This window comes from Centroberyx gerrardi, chromosome 6 (genome assembly GCF_048128805.1).
Source record: "Centroberyx gerrardi isolate f3 chromosome 6, fCenGer3.hap1.cur.20231027, whole genome shotgun sequence".
NCBI lineage: Eukaryota > Metazoa > Chordata > Actinopteri > Beryciformes > Berycidae > Centroberyx > Centroberyx gerrardi.
Genome location: NC_136002.1, coordinates 2,752,943 through 2,775,953, shown reverse-complemented (window position 1 = coordinate 2,775,953; position 23,011 = coordinate 2,752,943). Strand labels below are relative to the sequence as shown.

General features: G+C 42.2%; 1 protein-coding gene across 1 annotated transcript in view; it reads right to left on the bottom strand.

Moving 5' to 3' along the window:
- Nucleotides 1-2,387: 2,387 nt before the first annotated feature.
- Nucleotides 2,388-23,011, bottom strand: part of sorl1 (sortilin-related receptor, L(DLR class) A repeats containing) — an 82,387-nt gene continuing 61,763 nt past the window's right edge. The window contains exons 22-49 of the mRNA XM_071906028.2: nucleotides 22,748-22,921; nucleotides 22,127-22,240; nucleotides 21,902-22,024; nucleotides 20,681-20,800; nucleotides 19,896-20,021; nucleotides 19,212-19,322; nucleotides 18,214-18,345; nucleotides 17,385-17,516; nucleotides 15,688-15,822; nucleotides 14,885-15,037; nucleotides 14,196-14,375; nucleotides 13,198-13,326; nucleotides 12,587-12,713; nucleotides 11,607-11,776; nucleotides 11,231-11,343; nucleotides 10,900-11,004; nucleotides 10,640-10,706; nucleotides 9,793-9,875; nucleotides 9,581-9,671; nucleotides 8,786-8,976; nucleotides 8,534-8,653; nucleotides 8,211-8,375; nucleotides 7,663-7,837; nucleotides 7,431-7,537; nucleotides 6,616-6,808; nucleotides 5,424-5,636; nucleotides 4,238-5,286; nucleotides 2,388-3,024 (exon numbers count right to left, since the gene is read on the bottom strand). Coding sequence (XP_071762129.2) covers nucleotides 5,219-5,286; nucleotides 5,424-5,636; nucleotides 6,616-6,808; nucleotides 7,431-7,537; nucleotides 7,663-7,837; nucleotides 8,211-8,375; nucleotides 8,534-8,653; nucleotides 8,786-8,976; nucleotides 9,581-9,671; nucleotides 9,793-9,875; nucleotides 10,640-10,706; nucleotides 10,900-11,004; nucleotides 11,231-11,343; nucleotides 11,607-11,776; nucleotides 12,587-12,713; nucleotides 13,198-13,326; nucleotides 14,196-14,375; nucleotides 14,885-15,037; nucleotides 15,688-15,822; nucleotides 17,385-17,516; nucleotides 18,214-18,345; nucleotides 19,212-19,322; nucleotides 19,896-20,021; nucleotides 20,681-20,800; nucleotides 21,902-22,024; nucleotides 22,127-22,240; nucleotides 22,748-22,921 — 3,617 coding nt within the window. The 3' untranslated portion in view covers nucleotides 2,388-3,024; nucleotides 4,238-5,218. The remainder of the gene's footprint in view (nucleotides 3,025-4,237; nucleotides 5,287-5,423; nucleotides 5,637-6,615; nucleotides 6,809-7,430; nucleotides 7,538-7,662; nucleotides 7,838-8,210; nucleotides 8,376-8,533; nucleotides 8,654-8,785; nucleotides 8,977-9,580; nucleotides 9,672-9,792; nucleotides 9,876-10,639; nucleotides 10,707-10,899; nucleotides 11,005-11,230; nucleotides 11,344-11,606; nucleotides 11,777-12,586; nucleotides 12,714-13,197; nucleotides 13,327-14,195; nucleotides 14,376-14,884; nucleotides 15,038-15,687; nucleotides 15,823-17,384; nucleotides 17,517-18,213; nucleotides 18,346-19,211; nucleotides 19,323-19,895; nucleotides 20,022-20,680; nucleotides 20,801-21,901; nucleotides 22,025-22,126; nucleotides 22,241-22,747; nucleotides 22,922-23,011) is intronic.

Genomic DNA, 23,011 nt, shown 5'->3' with positions numbered 1-23,011 from the left:
ATTTGTCTATCTGAAAAATGCCATTTTAGTGTCAGAATGTTCGGAAGATATGTGGCTTGTTCACGTTCACTTCTCCCATTGGAGTGAATAGACTCAGGACCTGCCGCTAGTCTCCTAAAGGGGCGGGGCAGTGGCGAAACCCACGTGACACAGATACAGGAAATGACTCGCAGTTGCGCCGTCTCTCTCTGGTAAAGTTAGTAGCTTGCTAACAACCTAAGCTAACGCTAGCAAAGTAACTTTGCTAAAGTTAGCTAAGTTTACTGCTGGTTGCTCACTAATTTACAACGCTAGCAACAACAGCGATGGCAGAATAATTTCTGTGGTAAACACACAAGCATTTCAGTCCCTTATCAACCTAACTTTCCTAAACAACATAAGCCACTAGCCCGAGGGGTCCCGTTTCAGGGCTGTAAGCCACTCAGGGGCTGCTATGTCAGTCGTGTAGCCTACTGTAATATAGCCTGTCAAAGACCATAGGTGATACACTTTAGCGATGTTGATGCGTATTTATTGCTCACCACATATAAACAAGTTCCATCAAGTAAGCCCACAGGCAGTAAAAAAAAACCAATTGGTAGTCTACAATGTAAACCGCACATCAGTTATACTATACTACACTACAATACCACAGCTGGCACGTGTTCTTTGGAGAAAGGTTAGGGCATGGCACTGCCTCCTCCCTTAGTCCTGAATAGCTAATGCTACTAGTCACTAACATGCTTATTATATTTTCATGATGATAATGGGTTAGGGATGATCCAAGTGACCCACCGACCTCCACGCCCAGCAAGCGGAAAAAGAAGGGCCACTTGATTCCAGTCCCTGGGATGTCCAGTGTCGTCGGTTCACTTTCACCAGACCGGTGAGTATTATAAACAATATTCCAACTAGCTTTCTGCATTAACATAACACACAGATTCTCAACGAGTAAAAGAACCAGAATGGCAAGTGTCAAAGGAAGCTTGTAGATTAATATTTTTTGATACATATTTAGTTGGTTAATCCAATCAGTTCAGTATCATTCATTGTGCATATGAAGGAAAAGGAGTGAGATGTCTCAATAAAGGCATTTAGCATGTTGATTGCAATCAGAAATAATGCAATGGTGTTGATACATGTCATGCACCCACCGATATTTAATAAGCTATTTTTTATTTCATTAGCATTTTGTATTGGCTTCAGCACTTGCTTCAGTGTTGTAAATGACTAGGAGCATCAGTTTAATCAGTCATCAGTCACAGAAAATATAAATGTATTGTCATGTGTTTTCTTTTATGCACTGAGGACATCCATGCATCAAGGTTTTGCCTGTCATTGGTGTTGATGAAACAGTCCATGACATCCCAGATGCCACAGAGCCACCAGCGGTTGAGACTGCAGACATTGTACCACTGAGCTTCCCAACACCACTCAGGGTGGAATGTGAGGAAATGTGCCTCCATCCTGCATGAAGAGACTCTGCGGCTGCTGACACCATGACCCAACTCCTCAGAGCTGAAGGTGTGCACGGATGCCTGTGCACAGATCTCACCACTCAACAGTAACTAACAGTAATGTAGCTACCATTGCCATGACTCACATGACATTATTGAAATTTGGTTTTGTGAATTCACACTATTCACGTTAGCTAACTTAATATTAACTTGGTGCATTAAGCATTAACAGTGACAGTGAAATACAAAATTGGGTTTCATTTACCATAATAAAAAGCTACTACTATTGTGTTAGTGTGTTAACGTGTTTATTCCAGGAACAGCAGATGGAAATTAACGTGAGCCTTTTGTCTAAATCTGGCACGTTTACACCATATTACAGTGGTATTGATTGATATGTAATATTAATGCCACTGTTAAATAAAAGAGTAACTGTTTAGTCGCTCTAAGCTATTTATTAGCAGATTCTGGCTATTTCAGTGTTGGTGGCTAGCGTCACGATCAACAGAGATTTATTGGAATGATTAAATGTTGATGCTCTCCCCTCCAGAGAAATGTATTACTTACTTATTACTTGTATTTATGTTTTGTTTTTTATTTTCCACTTGCTTTGGCAATGTAAACGTATGTTTCCCATGCCAATAAAGCCCCTTTGAATTGAAATTGAGAGAGAGAGAGAGAGAGTGGGACAGAGCTACACACAGCTCTACAATTAAATAGTAAAAAAAAAATATTTTGTGGTGGTCAGTGCCGATACTGTAACACTTTCTAGAGGGGTTTGAAAAGACATTTTTTGCCTCTTGGAAATTCCCATTCTTGTGGTGATCTGGGTAGAACCTAAGGAGGTAGATGTTGAAAACTATTGATAGTTTTATCTGCATTACAGACATACAGTACGCACCCCCTCCCTTCACAGCGTGAAAGACACTTGAAAGAAAGCGACGACAGCCCGACATTTTCAGCAAGTTTATTTCAGTATAAGTGGTTTTTAAAACACCTCACACTGTATCTCCAAACATCTCATTTCCTTTGCAACCTCCAATATAAGCAAGCAAGATATCAATATCTTCAAATATGGCCGTGTCCAACATCATCATACTCTGTGCCAAAGAACATTTTGAAGCATACCATTTGACAAATAGTAAAGAGAGTCGACATTAGGACAACTGGGGAGAAAACGGTCACAAAATAACCAATAATTATACTTTATACAAGTGTAAAACTTGACTAAAAGGAGACTAAGTGGCCGGCTTAGATACTGTATGTGCCCGTTAGAACAGCCAATGCAGAAAGGAGTAGTGATTTGACAAATTAACAACCATTCCAAATGCCCATGATTCCTCTCAGTCCCTTCCTCTTTACCCTCCTCAGCCTTGTGTATGGGCAGAGTGTGTGCGACTGTGTATGCATGCGTGTGTGCACTTGTGTTCTATCATACATACAGTACATTACATATAAACCCAATGTGTTCTAATAAGGCATTATGTGGCAAAACAAAAACAAAGAAAAGATCAGAAAAAAAAAAAAAGTCAAAACTCCACAGAGCAAAAACAGCATCGATGCCGTCGAATCGGCCGCCTGGACAGCGCTGTGTTAAGGCCAAGGAAACAGAACGAGAAGGGTTTATGAAATAACACAGAAAAGTACCTTATGAACGGGTTGAAGGGCTGCGTGAACCTCGAGGATGAAAAGCAAGACAAAGTTGCAGTAGAACACAGAGAGCCTTGAGGGAACCTAAAATGCCAGCAGAGACACTCTTTAACGAATTGGGGAAGAACTAGATAAGAGCCTTGATGATAAAAGATACGATGCTGAAAATGGATGTTTGGACACTACCTGACAAAATGGTAATGGCTTCTACTGTTGCTCTGGGTTAGAAAATGGGGCTTCGAAGGTTGTAACAGCTTAGATGTGTCTGCAGAGGCCAGTCTACAGACGCATTAAAAAAAAAAGGCTGTGTGACATTTGTCCATAGTGGAATGGGTGCTTTACAAATTCACTGTACCACGGAGAATCGATGAGTGTGCATTAACTTCAAAAAGGGGGTGACAGTATAATGACAATGCCTTAAAATGACAGATATAAAATACATTCATGAATACATCTTTACAAACAAAAAACAGGTCAATAGAAAGCAGAACACCGTCGATTCGAATGGCTCAAGCTAAGAGGCAAAACACAAATTTCAGTTAATGGACTACGTAGTCGGGTGAAGGGGGGGGGGGGGCAGCAGAACAAAGACGATTCTTCCCGAAAATTATTTTTACGTTGACACATTTACCGACGTGCAACAGTAAGCTACTGTACATACAGAGAGAGAGAGAAACCCCTCACAGGTTAATCTCTCCATCCAACTGCTCTTAGTAACATGGAAAGGACGTTGCCTGACGTACTGATCAAGGATCAGTCTCACCATCCTGAACTCCTACTCTAAACCGCTGACAGCGAGCCCGCAAACCTGACTCGTATCAGAACCACTGAAAATAATCTGTGTGTGAGCCATTACACCCAAAACAGATTACGTACCTCTTAAAAAGGGGCGTGTACCTATGCGACAGTACATTGGGAGTGCTGCCTAAGCCGTGGTGGATGGTGGCACTGCGCTGGTGTCCGGTCCGACACAGTTCCCTGAGAACCCCAAACACGCTTCCTCTAGAACTACAACTATGGCAAAAATGCTGGGGACAATAATCATCTGCGGTCCTGAATGATAAAAACCAAAAATACACATTTTTTTTTTACAGAACGATATGGTGCAGCATTATAAGGAGAGGACATATTAAAAGCCAATATTTACATACCAAATGTTTCAGATAATCTCGGCGACGCTGCGAGGGATTCCGTTTCCCCCGTGCTGCTGGTGGTTAAAAAAAAAAAGAAAATAAAAATAAAAAGTGGATCTGTGAGGACACTGCATGGTGCCACTGATCAATCCAATCCCTAATCGCCGTTTGGTTACACGGAGCGTCAAAGGCTTCGTCAATGTGTTTACTAGTAATCAACAGTTTCCAAAGTGGTGATCATTTGAAGCGACAATGATTTCAGATTCTGTTAGACGCTGTAAATGATGACACATGACCAACAGTTATCTCTTCCAAGTGTCTTATACACTGTACACACCAATGTTACACATATTGGTATCGTACATACTGTGCTATACCATGTAACATCTACCGGTCCAATATTTTCTAACGTACATACTATATAAAGCACATGTATGTCTATGTATCTGTATTTTTTTCAACGTGTGTTTTCTGTGGAATTTTTTTGCATTCTATATTCCAGTCTCTGGATGTTTATTTTGGCTTTAAGCAATGAACCGCTCCTATGGACAGTGAGTTTGCATTACAAATAGGGTCTTTCTTCCCCCGGCGCGCTCAACAAACTCAAATCCTTCACAGTTTGCTTCAGTGTCCACCTGTTCTTCCCAGTCCTTTTTGACCCCTACATATATATACTGTATATATATATACTGTATATATATATATATTTAATATTATAAAAAATAAGTTATTGCGCATCCAAAAAAAGTGCATTTTAGATTTGAAAAATATCTCTTTCGCTTCGTTTTTTTTTTTTCTTCCATTTTTCTTCATGAATCCTGCCGACCAAGATGGCTTCCCTTTGACAGATTCGGGATGGCGGTGAAGCTGCCACCATGTCGCTCTTCCTCCGCCGTACCGCGCCATTAATGGGGATTAATGGGGAGTGGGTGAGTGGGAGTGGAAGAAGAAAAGGGGGGAAAAGGGAAGAGAGAAATAGGAAATGGGAGGGAGGTCTCGCTACGCGATGACCATGGGGACGTCGTCTGAGAAGCCGCTGATCATGGGAGCGTCTTCGTCGTCGTCGCCTTGAGAGGAAGAGAAGAAAGGGGAATATTTACAAAGGTTGCAGGAGTCTGAAAAATTAACTGTGTCTGCCTGTAGTTTCAGATGTCATCAAGACAAATTGGCATCTCTTAAAGAATTTTCTTTGAACCCGTCTCACCTAGTTCGTCCCCGGAGGAGAAGATGGCGGAGCCCAGGCGGGAGTTGTAGTGGGAGTTGGCGAAGGCGGTGAAGTTGTTCTGGAGGCGCCGGTGCCGGAGGTAGAGCGCCACCAGGCCGCCGCACACCCCGAGCAGCAGCAGGAAGAGGACAGGCACCACCACCGCCGCCATGTCGCCCGAGTGGCCCTCGCTGCGGGACGTGTCGCTGGCCCCTGGACAGGCAGAAAAGAAATAGGTACTATAGCCCAGGGCAGGGATATGGTAGTGACCTAATGTAGTATTGGTATTATTATTATCATATTATCAAGGGTATTATCTGGGTTTCATTGGGGCTTTTCCACTCTGATAAGAATAAAATTCTGGGTGAAACTGAGTCCTTGTGATTTTTTGCCTTCAAAATAACTATCAGCAAAAAACATTACATATCGGCAGCTTCAATCTAAAAATATGGGTATTGGCCTTCAAGAAACAATATTGGTCAAACCTTACAGGCAGTAATGTAATAGGTAATGCAAAGGTGTACACTTTGTCACTTTTTCCATTCCTTTGTCTGTTGTAGAGCAGCAGACACAGCTGAAGATGTGTAAACTGGTTTGTTTTATATGGTGTGATCTCTAGAAATCTTACCATATAAAACAATTCATCTTATAAACCTCCTAAATTATAAGTTGTATTTATTCCTAGGTAGCTAGAACAGCCTCAAGAGGTCACTGTCACTCATTTACATGCATCTTGAGACTGTATACGGCCCGTTCACCTTCGAGAAAAAAAGAAGCGGATGGTCAAAGATGGTATCTGATGCGATGGCTTCCTCCTTGAGTATATACAAAACAGATAAGATGTAAAAAATCAACACATAAAACTCAGTGTCTAAGTCCACCATTCGCTCTGCTGTGTAGTGCCGTTCTCCACATCCATGGCACAAGACCAAATTTCAAAATAAGAGATACGCGCGTCAAACAAACCCAATAAATAGCTTTGTATGATACAGCACTGTGACTTGTATATTAGGATTTGCATGTTTGGTCTGCGAATTAAGCCATCAGATCAGAGGCTGTCTTCAACCAACCGCTTCTTGCTGCACATTGTGTTCTGTACGAGTCGCATTCAGACTCGAGATGCATATAAATGCAGATGAACTGCAGCGACATCTAGAGGCTGTTTGGGCTAAGTGCGTCTATGGTCTGGTACCTGCTCCCAGCTGGTCATAGAGCAGTAGGGCAGGCTCCCCACACAGCTGACTGCTCAGCAGGCAGCGGGCCTGCACGGAGAAAGTGTAGTTGTGCCCCACCAGCAGGCTGCTGATGCGGAAGTAGGTCTCTGTGGTGTTGCCAAGGTAGGAAGACTGGTTGGTCACGCTGTCATACACGTGCACCTCGTAGCCCTGCGAACATCATGCCCAGAAGACACAGGCAGATTAATACGCACCAGTGCACAAAAGCACAGAACACAGTATAGTGAAAATGGATGCTGCTTCTGGATTGGTTAAGTAGAATAAATCCACAGAGTTTTATATAGAGGCTTTGCAGTTGCATCACAAATCTCCTAGCAGCCACATCTGGTGCCATCATGGAGGTCCTTTGGAGAGTGCAAAAATAATGTTGAAATATATAACAATCAGGCTAGAAAAAGACATACTTGAACAAGATTGTTGTGGTGTGGTTGTAGGTCAATTCAGCAGTGTTGTAAGTGAAAGTGAATAGTGTGATAAGGTGGAGGGTTAGGGTTAAAAATGGGTAAAATGTATTGGTGGGGAAAATGATCAGTCCCCCAGTAAATAAAACAGAAATGAACCATGTCTATTCTGTACTGTTGATATGGCTGACTCCTACATTTAGAAATGCAATCGGCTTTTCTCAGCCAAGAGCTGTGGACCTCCAATATGGCCACCAGAGGGAGTGTTACATCATCTCAAAGTCCTCTACTGAAGGTGACAGAACATGAAGTAAACGGGGATGGCAAGAGGCGATGCTCCCACCACCCACAACATTTAGTGTTCGTCTCACCCTGCTCTCGTTGAAGCCTTTCTCTCTAACGGCCAGACTCTTCCAGAAGAGGAACACGTGGTCTTTCTCTGTCAGAATCTTCAGGGCCTCAGGAGCCGGCAGGGGAACTGGAGCAGAGGAAGAGTATTTATTTAGGCACTTCTGTAACTTCTATGACGTCTGTGTTTCAGTCACAAATTAAGCTCCATATGTATATATCCCGGCGCTGTGTGTGTGTATGTGTGTGTGTTACCTGTGCTGAGTGTGAAGCTGGCCTCCTTGCTCATGTTGCGCAGGCGGACAGAGACGCTGTATCGGCCTCCAGGCTCCAGGCCTCTCAGCAGGTACTCCACCGTGTTGTTCTGGGTGGTCAGCTTGTAGTCTTGCTCCGACTTCCGGATCACGTCCCGCAGGTGGATTGCATATGTCTACAGACAAAGAGACAGGAAAACACACACACACACACACACACACAGACAGATACACCAACACATTAAGAATGGTTAGCGCGGTACAGATCTTCAAGGTTGATGTACATTTTGTATATCTTAAAGGCAGATATATTATGGCTGGGTACGGTCAAGAACCTTACAGTGCAATTTGATTATATACATCATACCGTATATAATTTGCAGTTAATTGATACAAACTATTAAGTGTATCTGCATTGTGATACATGATTGGGTGCAGTATTGGTTTAGGGGACAAAACTGATTTTAATATTTCCATTCCTCTTCGCAGACGGCGGTGTACTGTGATGCGCGGCAGAAATAGACAGAGTAACATGAGCCGGCGTCATACCAGAGGGGAGCTGGGGGCGTCGTAGGGGGGTTGCCATTTCAACATGGCCTGGGTCTTCTCCACTCGAACGCGATGCAGGTTCCTGGGTGGCAGCCTCTCGTTGGGGATCATCTTCACCACGGTGTAGTCAGAGGGGGGACCCAGGTAGGGAGAGATGCCGCGCACCTGAGGACGAAACCGCATAGGGTCATGCTTATCGATTAGCTTAGGGCCACAAAACCCTAGAACAGAGTAAGAAATAAGATGTGTCTTTAATGGCATCAGGTGGTTTTTTGTTGTTTCTAGAGAGCAGAGACAGCTGGTAGGAAGAAGAGAAGACTAACCAGGAAGAGGTACTGCTCATCACTGTCCACTGTGACTGTCAGGCTGAGAGAACTGGTGTTCACACTGCGGGGACTGCGGTACAGAGCCAGGAAGGAGGTGGCGTAAAACACACCGTACACCTACACACACACACACACACACACACACACGTTTGGTCATTTCATGTATCCCAGAAGTCGCGGAAAAACGACAATGTCAAATGTGAACCAGTGTGGATGTGATGCGGTGTGTATGCCTGGTGTGTGCTGTACCTGTGCGGGGGGTCCGGTGGTGGTCCAGCTACAGTCGACAGCAGTCTGGTTGATGGCCCGGGCTTTGAGGAGGGGTCGGTCCGGCTGGGTGCCGCTGGTCTGCTGGCGGGACAGGGCGGTGGGACTGTCTCCTATACTGGTGTGGGCCCACACTGCCACCTCATACACTGTTCCAGCAGTCAGGTTCGCAGCTGGAGATATGCGGCACACATAAAATAACCGATATTAGGCATGGGGGGATGGAAAGTTTGTTAAATCAATCTTTTTCAGTTTGTTTCAGCTTTGATGCCCTGTTATTGAGTTATTGACATTTTACTATGTTGTAATATGCATGTCTCAATGTTTAATGAATGTTTTTTTTGATTACGTTGTTTCTGTTTTTTTAACCATACTTCATATATATATATATACACATATTTTTTATCATATTATCTTTTTTTTTTTTTTTTTACACTTGTCACCTCTTTATGATGTTTGTTATCTTGTTTCTGGCTGTATTTTTCATGACCCTGAACTCCTTTACATGACCGTTTATCCATATCTGTAAAGCACTAGGAGTTACATTGTTGTATCAAATGTGCTATATCAATAAAATTGGATTTCATTTGATTTTATCATGTTGTGCTGTCCTCTGTTCTTTTTGCAGACACCAGGAAGAAAACAGTAATATGTAGTGCAAACATATACTTACAAGGGCAGAAAATATAAGATTGTGTACAAATACACAATCTTAATCACACACACACACACACACACACACACACACAGTGTCTATTGCCTCATATCAAACAGTACCTTTGAGTATCCCCTCTGTGACAGTGTAGTTCCTGCTCTCCTTGACATGGGCGTCGAACAGCCAGGACAGAACCACTATGTACTGTTTCACCTGACAAACACGAGAGAGCAGAGCAGAGACCCATCAGCCATGTTTACTGGCAGGTGAAATATAGACTGGAGAAGACGGTTTCAACAAACTGAAGAGGAGCTTCGGAGACTCGGCCTCTGACCTCGTACGGGGAATTGAGGCTGAAGGAAAGGCTCATGGAGTTGTCGGTGATGCTGTCAGCGATCACAGAGGGCGGAGGCAGAGCTGGAGCAACGAGAGAGTACAATTAGACTGTCATCCACCTCAGATATGATGGAGGTTCCTCCCTGATTTATTATCATTATTATTCTTTCAGATGACTGACAAGGAAATCATTTCAATGTGGTGTGGGAGTAGCTTCAGACGTGGCACTCTGTAAAACCTGCAAATTAAACTTTATTTTCTTTAATGTTTTTTATGTAAAAAAAAAATAAAAAAAATAAATTCTTCTATAAAGGCCTAGTGTATCCCTTCAACTGAACACTCTAAGAGAAATCTTTTAGTGTGGGATTCAATGAAGTTTAGTATCCCATAATTGTTTGAATGCCGTTTCAAGAATAATATTTAAAGATATTGATCTTTAAAATGTCAGCTATCGGTAGCTTCAATACAAAAATATTAGAACTGGTTTCAGCAGTGAAGTAGTGATAAACAGTATTAATTTATGCTCTTTTGACCTCAAAAGATCCTATCTTCATATAATTTACATTATTGTGATACTACTTACTATCATGTATAATGGGAATTTCATTCATACAGATTCATGTCAGGCTAGAAAGTTGGTAAACTCTATTCTGACAGTAAAACATTAGGTGGGTTCACTGCATCCCTGGGTACCAACCTTGAAAAACCCCAGTTCAGAGTATCAGTTCAGCTCCTAACACAGTCCCCTCACATAACCTGAAATACCTGCTAATAACCAGCAGGTGGCAACATTGCACAACATTTCAAACTGGAGTGCGTGTGAGACTTGTGGAAGACTGTCTTACCTTTCTTAGGAGTGATGGATTTAACCTCAGTCCAGTTCCCCACACCTCGGCTGGTCACTGCTGCCACCTGGGATACACCAATCAGAGCACCGCACGTTTAAAAATGCATACATCACATCTACCAAGCATTTTAAGTTACACTATAAATATGGAGAAATATGTATTGTTTGCCCACAACGATGTCAGAGAGATATATGGAGATGAGCAGGCAGCTCTCTGTGTGTGTGTGTCTGTGTGTGTGTTGTGTGTGTGTGTCTTACCCTGAACCTGTACAGAGTGTCCGGCTGCAGCTCCTTCACCTCGGTGCTGGTTGTGGTGCTTCTCTGGGAGGTCCACTCAACAACCCCCTGCTCAATGAATTCAACCTGGTATATAACACACACACACACACACACACACACACACACACACACACACAGTAAAATGTGTAAAATGCAGTATAGAGGCCAGTAGAGGCTGTCAATCTTCTCGGTGACGGTCTCATTTGTTTACAGTAATGATACTAATGTCTCAAAAGTTAATGTGGTAATGATTTATTGACGTTAAATTGACACATGCAGCACCTTTACATTGGTACGTCAATGGACTCACAATGTATTCTCTGATGAGGCCGTGGGCTTTGTCAGGAGGGCTCCAGGAAACCTCCACCGTCCCGTCCGCCCCGTTGTCACAAGACAGCTGCAGGTTCCTGGGAGGGTCCGGCACTACACCACACACACACACATTACCAAACGAACATTTTACTAAATTAAAACTAATTTTACCAAAATCCAATATTCTCGATCTCCTTACTGTCATTTAAATTTCATTACAAATCGGCAATTACTAGTAAACAATCAAGTTATTTACTATATAATCCGTTCCTGTGAGGTTAGTGATAAAACTCAGGTTAAGGAGCCATAGCAGTGGTAAATTAGCAGCCTGTAAAGTGACACATCACTGTTTGATCTCATCTCGTGTTACTCACATCCCTCTGGTGTCCTGACGGTGATCACCTCGTTGGTCTTGTGCTGCTTGCTGAGGCACTGGGTGAGCACCTTGACCTGGTAGGTGGTGTCTGGTTTCAGCACTGTCAGTTTGTAGCTGCTCTTGTTGCTGTGGGTGTCCATGATGGTCCACTGCTGGGTGCCCACGAGCCTGAGGAGAACCACAGCATCGTAAGACAGCGTTACCAATTCCATGACTTTTCCATAACAGTGTACTTTCATGACAAAAAGATTTTTTTTCCTTCCTAGTTTGTTCATGTTGTTTTCCTAAAAGGGTAAACAGTCTGGTTTACACTGAAAACCAACATCTAATGCAATGAATGTGTGAAACAAGTTGGAACATACATTCTGCTGTATTTCTGTAAAGCGACCCATTTTCCCTGACTTCCCCCAAGAATTTATCAAGTTCCCCGACTTTTCCCTGTCTGGAACACCTTTCCAAATGCCATGATGTTCAAGGAATTCCATGACCAGCAGGTACTCTGATAAGATCACCGCATAATATAATCAGAATTTTATAAACATATTCATATGGAAGATAGACATGTATATGCATGTACATGTAGAAAAAACAAAACACAAGAGGCACTTGAGCTGCCTAATGTCCCGCCATAATCACCATGATATATTAAACAGAGTCAATTATGCTAATGAGGTCATTAATGAGGCTAATTAATGAATAAACTAGCAAATATTTCTGTCAGCATACTTGTCTTCACATAACACATGGGTGATATATTAATATGAACTCCGTATCTTCAAGCATTGAGGAGTTATAGTTGTGAATATTTGTAGGGGACTGTGTGTGTGTGTGTGTGTGTGTGTGTGTGTGTGCGTGTGTGTATGTGTGGAAGGCTAAGTGGATAGATACATTTCAATTACCTAGTGATGACTGGGCCGCTCTGGTGTATGGTTAATGGACTAAAGCAACGCCTCATGCGTACGAACAAATCAAACTCACCTGTAGTAGATGAGGAAGTAGCAGGAGTCCAGGGGGAGGTTCTTGGGTCGGGACCAGGTCAGGGTGATGGCACCGGTGAAGTCTGGTGTCCACTGGAGGTTCTGGATCTTATAGGCCAGGGAATCCACTGGGAGGGAGAAAGGGAGAGAGAGAGAGGGACAGCGTGCTCAGAAACAGGCAGGCAAGATTCTTCATAGTCCTTATGAAGTATCACATTTGGGACGCTTCGTTTTATTTTTGTATACCGCACAACCGAAAATGCACACTGACGACCAGCAGGTGGCAATATTGCACTACTTTCAAACTAGCATGAGACTTGATTGGCATGGACTATACCGGTGTAGATATTGTTTTAATGGTATTTACACTCCACCTAGAAACTGGATTTGACCAATATGAGTATTTCGAAAGCAGATACTGATATTTTTTGGATTGAAGCTGCTGATAATAAAAAAAATTTAAATTAAATTTAAATTTGGCCATTTTCATGCCAAAAAACTCAAAGTATTCACGGTTTCTACAAAAATGTTACTCATCAGGGTGGAGAAGCCTATGAAACTGCATTGAGACCATCACAGGACACAGTACAGTACACAGCAGTGAAGACCTACGGGTGCAGTTGTCCTCGTCGCTGTGGTCAGAGCAGTCCAGGAAGCCGTCGCACCGCTCACTGTCCAACACGCAGGCTTCGCCGTCCGCACAGCGGGTCCCGTTCACGCAGGATAATGGCCCGCGGGTGGCTACACGTCCACGGACAGACAAGTCAGGGTGGGAAGGTTGGATGGAGAGAGAGAAGTTTTAGATCACTGTTGTTGTATTCTCTGCATCTGAGTTGCCACTATTTCTGTACATATACTCCCTATATCTGGAGTTTCTGGTAAGCCGAACAGCTAGTAATGCACATATCCAAATCTGCATATGCTGTGCAAATGTTATCTACGTCTGCAAAGTGAATATATTTGATAAGGTGAAACATTTTTTCAATGCACATCGGCACGCCTAGAGACTTCCTATACACATGTATGGCCTCATGTAAGCTGGTAATGTGAGTACAAATACATTTTGCACATTATGTATACATGCTGCAAATTCGCATTGTTTTCTTGATATTCTCCCATTTTGTCTCATTATATTTTTAATACATCTATGATTTCATTACTGTGTATATTAAATTTTTTGGTATTTTTGAGATAGTTTTCAATCTGCTTTTCCTTTGTCTTTGTATATTCTACTGCTGTTATTTTGCAAAACCTCATAATGCTGTAATGTATTTTTCCTACGTTCATTCCTACATAACATGTTCTAGTGTTGAAACTGGCGGTTGCGTTATGTTTAATATCACCCATTTGCTTGATTCTTATTTATATTCCATTTGCTTGTATTGTATCCTATTACTATTTTGCTACTGCAATGACCCAATTTAACCTGAATAAGACCTTAACTCGAATAAGGCCAGTAGCCAGGTTACCATGCATGTAAACACAGCCAGTATGTGGGCATCTGTGTGTGTGTGTACCGTTATTTCCTCACGTTTTTTTGCAGAACCAAACATGTTACATCCCATGATTTTTGTACATGACGGTAGCATGTGTGCGCGGCGGAGACTCACGGCAGTGGGCTTCGTCGGAGCCGTCTTGGCAGTGGGGCTGGCCGTCACAGCGCTGCCAGTCGGGGATGCAGCGGGGGGGTCGGCGGCACAGAAACTGACCCCGGCTGCAGCGGCCGGGTGCAGGGGGCGGAGGCGGGGCATGGGTGGGCGCCGGGGCCAGGGTCACGGTGCCGTTGGCTGCTGTCACGGAAACACAAAGTACGTTATATTAGAAGTGTGCCGATAATATAATATAGTACTGTGATCAACATTGATCCACCTCCCAAGTACTCATACTCAGAGCGCAAAGTGCTGAAATGCTGACTAAATGACATTTTGTTTTATTAGGCCTAATAAGCTGTTTTTATCTGTTAACCTATTCCAAATGAGCCGTTTTTATTTTTTAACCTATTCTGAATAAGCCATTTTTATCTTTTAACCTATTCCGTATAAACTGTTTTTATCTTCTATACAGTTTAGTAAATTAAAATTAAAATCCCAATAAACACATTCTTAAAAAAAAACATATTACGTCTTCTTAGATAGGCCTAGCTGCAACACATGACCAAGCCACGCATATATAAGTCCACTTATAAATGTATATCTGTCAATATACCAGGGGTATTAAGTTATGAACCAGAACTGTTATTGCAAAGAAGGTAACGGAACATAAACACTAAAGGTCAACAAACAACAGACGGAGGTCCTACCAGTGGGACATCCCAGCTCATCGCTGCCGTCGGGACAGTCGGCGTAACCGTCGCACACCCAGGTGTTGATGATACAGGCTCCAGAGCCGCAGTGGAAGCGGTTGGGGGCGCAAGTGGAGGGTCCCGGGGCAACCGTGTGAGGGACAACTCCCCCTTGAAGGGATGAGATAAGATTAAAGTTTAATGATCCCCGTGGGGAAATTGGGTCGTTCCAGCAGCAAAATAATAATAGGGTACAAAAAAAAACAAAAAAACAAGATGGAACATAAATCGAATGTAGTAAATAGGGGGTATTAAAGATAACACAACACACAATTAAAATGCCTCAAGAACATATTAAAAAATGGGAGTTACAGCATCATGATGGTGTGTGAAATAACAGCAGTCAAACAAACTGAGATAAAGGAAAATGATTGAAAATATGTACGGTATAAAGATATTTCAAAATAAGATATATTCCTACACAGTTTTGATTTCAAAATGTCATACTTTTTCCAGACCTTGGTTGGTGTTTAGTATGATTTACACTGATAGCTGTCTTGCTCCCAACAAACTATGCTACAGATGGAAGATTATTCTCCAGCAACAAATATCAGAATATCAGAAATGATTTAGTCATCTGTATATCAGGACAGTACAACAATATGTTTTTCCACATTTTCCTGTGTAGGAACCCTGGCAGTATAAAATAGAAAATACAAAAATAAGATATAGCCAAGTATACAAATATTAGGGAATATATGGGAATAAGAAGAAAGGAATCAGAAGCAGAATTTTCTGCGTGTGTGTGTGTGTGTGTGTACCTGTACACTGGGCCTCGTCGGACCAGTCCCCACAGTCGTTCTCTCCATCACACTTCCACCACGTGGGGACGCAGCGTCCGTTTCGACACTCATACTGGAAATACCTGGAGCAGCCCGGGACCTCGGTGGGCGAGGCTGCAACACACACACAAAGAAAAAAAAACTGTAGCATCGGATACAAAGAGAGCGAATGTACACTCCAGTACCCAGTGGCGGCGCGTGGGGGGGCCAGACAGGGCAATTGCCCAGGGCGCCACGCCACTAGGGGCGCCAAATTTGCCCATACTTGTCTTAATTTGATTGTAACTAGGGTGACACTGGGTGACACAGCATAAATACATTTGTCGCGATCTACAAATAAAGAAAAAACAGAAATGAACCTACTATGCTTTTAGAACATTGTACTCCTTGTTTTACTGAGACTGAGTTACAGCAACAGGTTGAGTTCTACTCCCAGTCTATCTCCCGACCTGCTCCCGACGAGTAGCTTTGAGTAGCTTTAAGTCTCTTTCAGTAAAGTCATACTAAAAATTACACTACGTGAGTTGATTTAAGTGACATGAGACACAACTGGGGAGGATTTACTAAATTGTTTTGAATGTAGCGTAATGTATTAACCAATCAAGGGCGATGTGTGTGTGCGTCGGGTAGGCCTACGTTGTGCGTCGGGTGAAGGTAAGATGCCTTTGCAGTTTATTTTCATGACTTTTTGTTGGGCTGTGCTTTTTACATATTTACTGTGTTGTTTTTCTTGGTTGGAGGTTGTGTATTTAGCAATTGGCAATGTGTGATGATGGTTAACGGGACATGTACGTTGCGCATTTGGCATTGCGTAATGGTGAGAGGGACACAGTTTTTGGCATCTGGCATTGCGTAATGGTGACAGCATATGGCAATTTGGCAACAAAATACATGTCAGGAATGAAGTAAAGTGCAAAATTTCTTAGTAGATGATCCTATTTTTCTAACGTAACGTTGTGTGTGTGTGCGTGTGTGTGTGTGTTTGAGAGAGCGAGAGAGAGAGAGAACTGATTGATGCTATGGGTCATTGTGTGACAATAACAATCATATATTTATATAAATTGTATAACCCCCCCCCCCCCCTTTGACTTTGGGTGAACAAAGAAACCTGCACCTCTAACAATATACAGTATGAATACCAAGCACCTAATAAACAGTAGGGCTCCAGGTTTTGTGCTCCTTACACCAGGTTATGCAATTTATATACAACACAGCCTACTTCTCCACACGTATGCAGATGACACACAGCTATATGTACACATCAAATACTCAATTGTAGTACTATTGCAGTACTAATTCTCAGGAGTAATTGCTTTTATTGTTCAGCCATTGTTCTGTGGAGTACTTTCTTATCTTCTTATTTCTTAGTTTATTATTATTTTTATTTTCACAAGTAGTTTCTGAATGGGATGTTATTGAGGTGTTGATTCAATCCTGCTGTCATTTTTAGTTTCATTGTCATTGTAGTTTTGTGCCTTTCTAATTTTTACTTAGCCACTTCAGAATTTAAGTCCTTTTTCATGTTACTTTTCTGTTATTTTTGTCCACCCCTTGCATATATTACAGATAAAAATACATGTACAAGGGTATCTTTTAATGCCGTTTAATATACACTAGGTGGAGTGAGTATTCCTGTGTGTGATCTGGACATGTGTGCCTAAGTTCCTCCTCCTCACCACAGTTGGCTTCATCAGAGTAATCCCCACAGTCGTCCATGCCGTCGCACTTCCACTCCAGGCTCACACACACTCCGTTGGCACACTGGAAGGTGTACGCGTCACACACTTTACCAAACTCTGACGGCTTGGCTGACAGGAGTAACAGAGGGAGAAGAGATTAGATTTGAGCAACATTATCTATATGCGATTGTCACCTGAATTTAGTCGATTTAGCTGAGATAAAGATGACACTTTAATGATCCTTGTGGGGGAATTGGTTTGTTGCAACAGCAGGATAAGCAAAGAAAAAATATTGTATATACATGAATATATTAAAAAGGGTATTAAACATAACGTAAATGACGATTCTGACATGTCAAGAACGTATTAAATGGAAATGTATGAATGAAAAGTATGAAAAATAGGCGTTACAGCATTAAGAGAGTGTGCAAAATAAGAGCAGTTGAACATACACACATGAAATGAAAAAAAGACCAAAAATATATGAAAATATACAAAAAATTAAATACATGCAGTGTGAAATAAATGAGAAATTATACAAATATCTAGATTTATGAAATGTTTACAAGCAGAATATGGGAATATGAAGAAAACAAATATGAATGATACATATTTTCAGCTTCTATTTCAGCTTTAACAACTATTTTTGCCAACCGCTATCAGAGTGAAGGTCAAGACAGATCCAGGACTTTTCCCTGATAAGGTTTATCATGAGTTCAGGAAATAACCTGTAGGATAAGATATTTTTTATAGAGTAAGTAAATCCTGTGTCTGCGTATATGTGTGTGTGTGTGTGTGTGTGTGTGTGTCTGTGTGTGTTCCTCACCACATCCAGCATACTCGGTGTCCTCATCAGATCCGTCTTCACAGTGTTTGGTCCCATCACATACAAGAGACTGAAACAGACACTGGGCGCGGTTCTTGCATACGAACTCCATGTAGCGAGTACACAGGGGGTCTATGGGGGAGACGAACAGGACATAATACTAAATGACACGATATTAAAAGCCAAGTTTGAGAATGTTTTCTAGCCAATATTTTGTGGCGATATTCAGTAGCTTCGAATTCAATCCTGTTCATACCAATATGTTCCAAAAACAATTACAAGTATTCAGTGTTTCCCCCCTGAATTGTATTCTTGTCAGGGTGGAAAAGCCTCTGAAACAGCATCTCTCAAACTCTCCACTGAAATCCAGGATAATAATAATAATAGCAAAACATATTCATGCATACTTGCGTTGAGTGCAAGCAAAATATCGCATCAGAATTAATTCAGGTTAAGGGCTTCCCATAGACAACCACTGTAGTACTGATCAATTCTACAATAAATATGTAATCAATCAACCTGCATCATATCCATTATATCAGAGGTGAACAACAATGACTGGACCAGATCTGATTTTCAATAAAAGCTCAATATCAACATATCTATCGGCAATCCAATATATTGGTCTAACCTGTAATGTAATCTGATCACTTTCAGTTACTTATGGGTTACTTTTACTCCAAAATCAATAGAACTAAACAACTAAACAAACTTCTCCATTTCGAAGACTATTTTAAATGGTGTTTATCATCTACAACCCGTCTCAACTTTATTTCAAGATGTGTAAAAATGTGTTTGTATATCTGCCTCACAATCCAGACGAGTATTTTCAAGTGACAAGCTACTTTTATAAAAGTCCCCTTCATCTGATAATTGTTTTTTGGAACCAGATTACCATAATCCATTTATATATGATGTTTTCCTCCCCCGCCTTGTAATTACTACTAGTCTTTTGACACTTTGTGACTACATCCTGCTGCACCTCTTGCGTCACTCACCGCAGTTCTGCTCATCGGCGCCCCCTGGACACTCCTGGATGCCGTTACAGTGGGCGGTGGCGGGCAGGCAGGTACCGTTGGAGCAGCGGAAGCCGTTACAGCGAGCACCTTCTGGCAACACACAGCACAATGCACAGCGTTGACAAATAATCCCTGCTGCTTTGACTACCGCTTATCTGTGGTTGTTTCTAACTGCCACACCTTCTGCCATTCCAGGTAAACACAGGGCAGTAATGATGTGTGGGACACAAGAGCCTCTGTCCCGTTTAGACCATGGGACACTAAAACTTTCCATTTGAACACAGGATAATAAAACATAATAAAACATGTGGAATCTGATAGAAATGTTGCATTAGAATCACTCAGGTTAAGGGCTTCCCATAGACAACCAAGTCAAGTCAAGTCTATCTGTTTAGCCCTTACTAAGTTACAGTCTCAATGGGCTTCACAATGCTCACATTATGAAACAATAAATTAAAACGACACCCCGAACCTTAGACCCTCAGTGAGAACAAGGAACAACTTCTACAACCAGTGTAGTATTATAAATGTATAGTATATAAATTCTACAATGAATATGTAATCAAACTACATCATATCCATCATGTCAAAGGTGCATGACACTGACACATTTTTAATAAATGCCCAATAATCATGTTTTTAAAAAAGTGTGTGTCTACTTACCACAATATCTGGGGTCTTCGTCCGAGTCGTCCTGGCAGTCGTCGTCACCGTCACACATCCAGCGCTGGGGTATACAGTGGCCCGTGTGGCACTGGAAACTACTGGCCTCACATGTATGGTGGCCGACTGGGGACAAACGGGGAGCGATTAAAAGGTTAGAGGAGATGACAAGAAAGAGAGGTGCTTTAAAGAACGCAGCGTTTAACCCTTAAACACTGTGCAAGTCTAAAATGTTATGATTCTACTTACTACACAGACGGCGAGTAGTGCTTCTTTGATTGGTGCATTACTGTGAGGGGTATTGGATGATTGGGCACGAATGGGAAGGCAATGTATGATAGGATTTAATTTGTATGATCGCATATGAATTATTGCCATCATGGTGAATGATGTACAGGGGCCAGTGGATTTGTATTTAAGCAAATTGTTTTGTTATATGTATTGTTTTTAACCTTCTGTGTTGCATGGATGATTGTATTCTGTTTGGGTGATTGCTGGAAAACAAATCTCTGTGCCAAAAGATAAAGATAAATGGCATAAGATGATGCAGCATTTTCGCATGAATTTCACTCTGAACTGTGCACTTATTAAGGTTATTTCGTAGTCCATATAAACCTCTCACCAGCATCCTGCAGGTAAGCATCTCTATCCATTTTGTGCGTGAATGGACAGAGAAATCCTCACATACACTTATTTAAACTTGACTTTAATGCCCACTGGAACAGATCTTGATGCTTTAACTCCACATTGGTGTGTTAAGGTGGTGTCATGTGGTCCTTTGTCACCTGTACAGTTGGCCTCGTCTGACCAGTCCCTGCAGTCGTTGTCTCCATCGCAGCGCCATGCCTCCCGGATACAAACGCCTCGAGCGCATGTGAACTCCCCAGGGCCACACTGGTGAGACTCTGGGAAACGCATCAACAACACAGTTAGTGTTTGCAAAAAAAGGATCCAGTCCAATTTAGTGAATACAAAAATCATTAGAAAAAATTTGTCATGCAATAATAGATACTAAGGGACACACTGACACCAATGCACTAATCTTGCAAGCTAGATATGACATGTGGAGTCCCACATGTCCGCTCTATTCTAGGCCTCATCTTATTCTTCCAAAACATGCTCCCGTTCATAGTCATATTATGCATAAAACTAATACGCCTCTCCAATGTTATTCCATCGCAAATGTATTTAATGTACAGAGTAGAAAATCAAGTTAACACCCAGCTATACCTCCTACCTACCTAAGTCCAGCAACAGTCTGCGTGAGTGCCTTTTAGACATCAACAGCTAGATGTCCAAGAATGACAAGAATTCTCCAAATAAATGACAACAAATCTAACATTGTTCTTTTCGGGCACCCTAACTCTTTGAATATCATCCACAGCAAATTGGGCGACAGCTTAAAACGTGAAACCTGTAGCTAAGAAGCTAGAGGTGTTCTTTGATTGCAATTTAACTTTCGATGCAGAGGTTAAAAGGACTGTGCAGGCATGCTTGCAGCTGAAAATTAATAAGAACATTAAACCGCTTGTATTCCTTAGCTGACTTGAAGAAGGTCATTCATGCATTTACGTCCTCTCGCTTAGATTACTGTAATAATTTTCAAAAGTCCCTCTTGAAGGCTGCCGAAAGGGTTTTGTCTGGTGCCAAACGCAGAGATCATATCGCTACAATTTTCGCCTCCCTTCACAGGTTGCCTGTTATTTTTTAGAATTGATTATAACATTTCACTGATAGCCTTTTAAAGCATGGCATGGTTTAGCACCCAGCTACATCTACAGCCTTTTAATTCCCTACAAGCCTAGTCTCAAGACCAAATGGGACCAAGCATTCTCCATTAGGGCCCCTCTACTGTGGAACAACTTGCCCAAGGAGGTTAGGCTTCCTGCTTTACAATAAACTTTATATTTATTACTACTATTATTATTAGATAGCACTCTCTTCACACATTTGTTGAGGGAGAAAAGAGCCAGACAGAGAGACATGCCACCGGCAGCGCATCTTACCACAGTGTTCCTCATCGCTGTTGTCGCCACAGTCATCCTCGTGGTCACATTTGAAGGCCAGTGGGATGCAGGAGCCCGAGGCCACGCAGCGGAACTGGTTGGACGGGTCACAGGTTGTAGTGGCTGAGAGCGACCGGGACACAAACAAGCAGAACTGTTTTTAAAAAAAAACACCTTTTGTATTTCTTCGGCATAATGAGGGGAGCGGTCTGGCCAAATACTTACGGCACTCTCGCTCGTCGCTCATGTCCCCACAGTCGTTGTCGCTGTCGCACTTCCAGATGCTGCTGATGCAGCGGCCGTTGGAGCAGCGGTACTGGTTGGGCAAACAGCTGTGCTCTGATTGGAGGAAAAGAGGGATCACCCAATCATACACAAGCATTTTTCAATTTTTTTTTCATTTATCCTATATTGGATCAGGTAGTCTCACTGAGATCAAGGTCTCTAACCCTTCAACAAGCAAAAAAAAAAAAAAAAAAAAACAAGAATTTCAGAAAACATCATAAAAATTACAAAGAAAATACACAATACAATTCAGATGGTCCAACAGTTAAACAGCCAGCAACATACAAGGACATAGATTATGAAAAGCAATCACAAACACTGAAAATGTTAGATATCATACTGAGGCGGGCACGAATTTCAAAGAACTTTGCAGTCTGTTCCATTTATAAGGTGTACAGTACCAAAAATGTTGAGTCACAATGCTGAGTCTGAAATGTTTTATTCCAGGAAGGAAAAAAACAGAAAACACCTCATAGAAAAACACGATTGGGGGCCAGAGGGAACAAGATCATCATGATTTTGCAGTGTGTGTGTGTGTGTGTGTGTGTGTGTGTGTCTCACCAGTCTTGACGCAGGTGTTGTTCTGGAGCTGGTAGCCGGTGGGACACTGGCACTGCAGCTCTCCGTTAGGCATGGATATAGTCGGGGCGCCGTCTGGGCAAACACAGGTATGGCGGTGGCCAGGCTGAGGCAGACACAGCAGGCTGCAGGGCTGGTCAGCACATGCATTATGGCCTAGTGGAGAAGAGTTTAACATAATAATTAATGATGATAATTCACTAAAAGCCTGATTCAGACTTTGACTTAAGGGTTGTGCAACGTTGC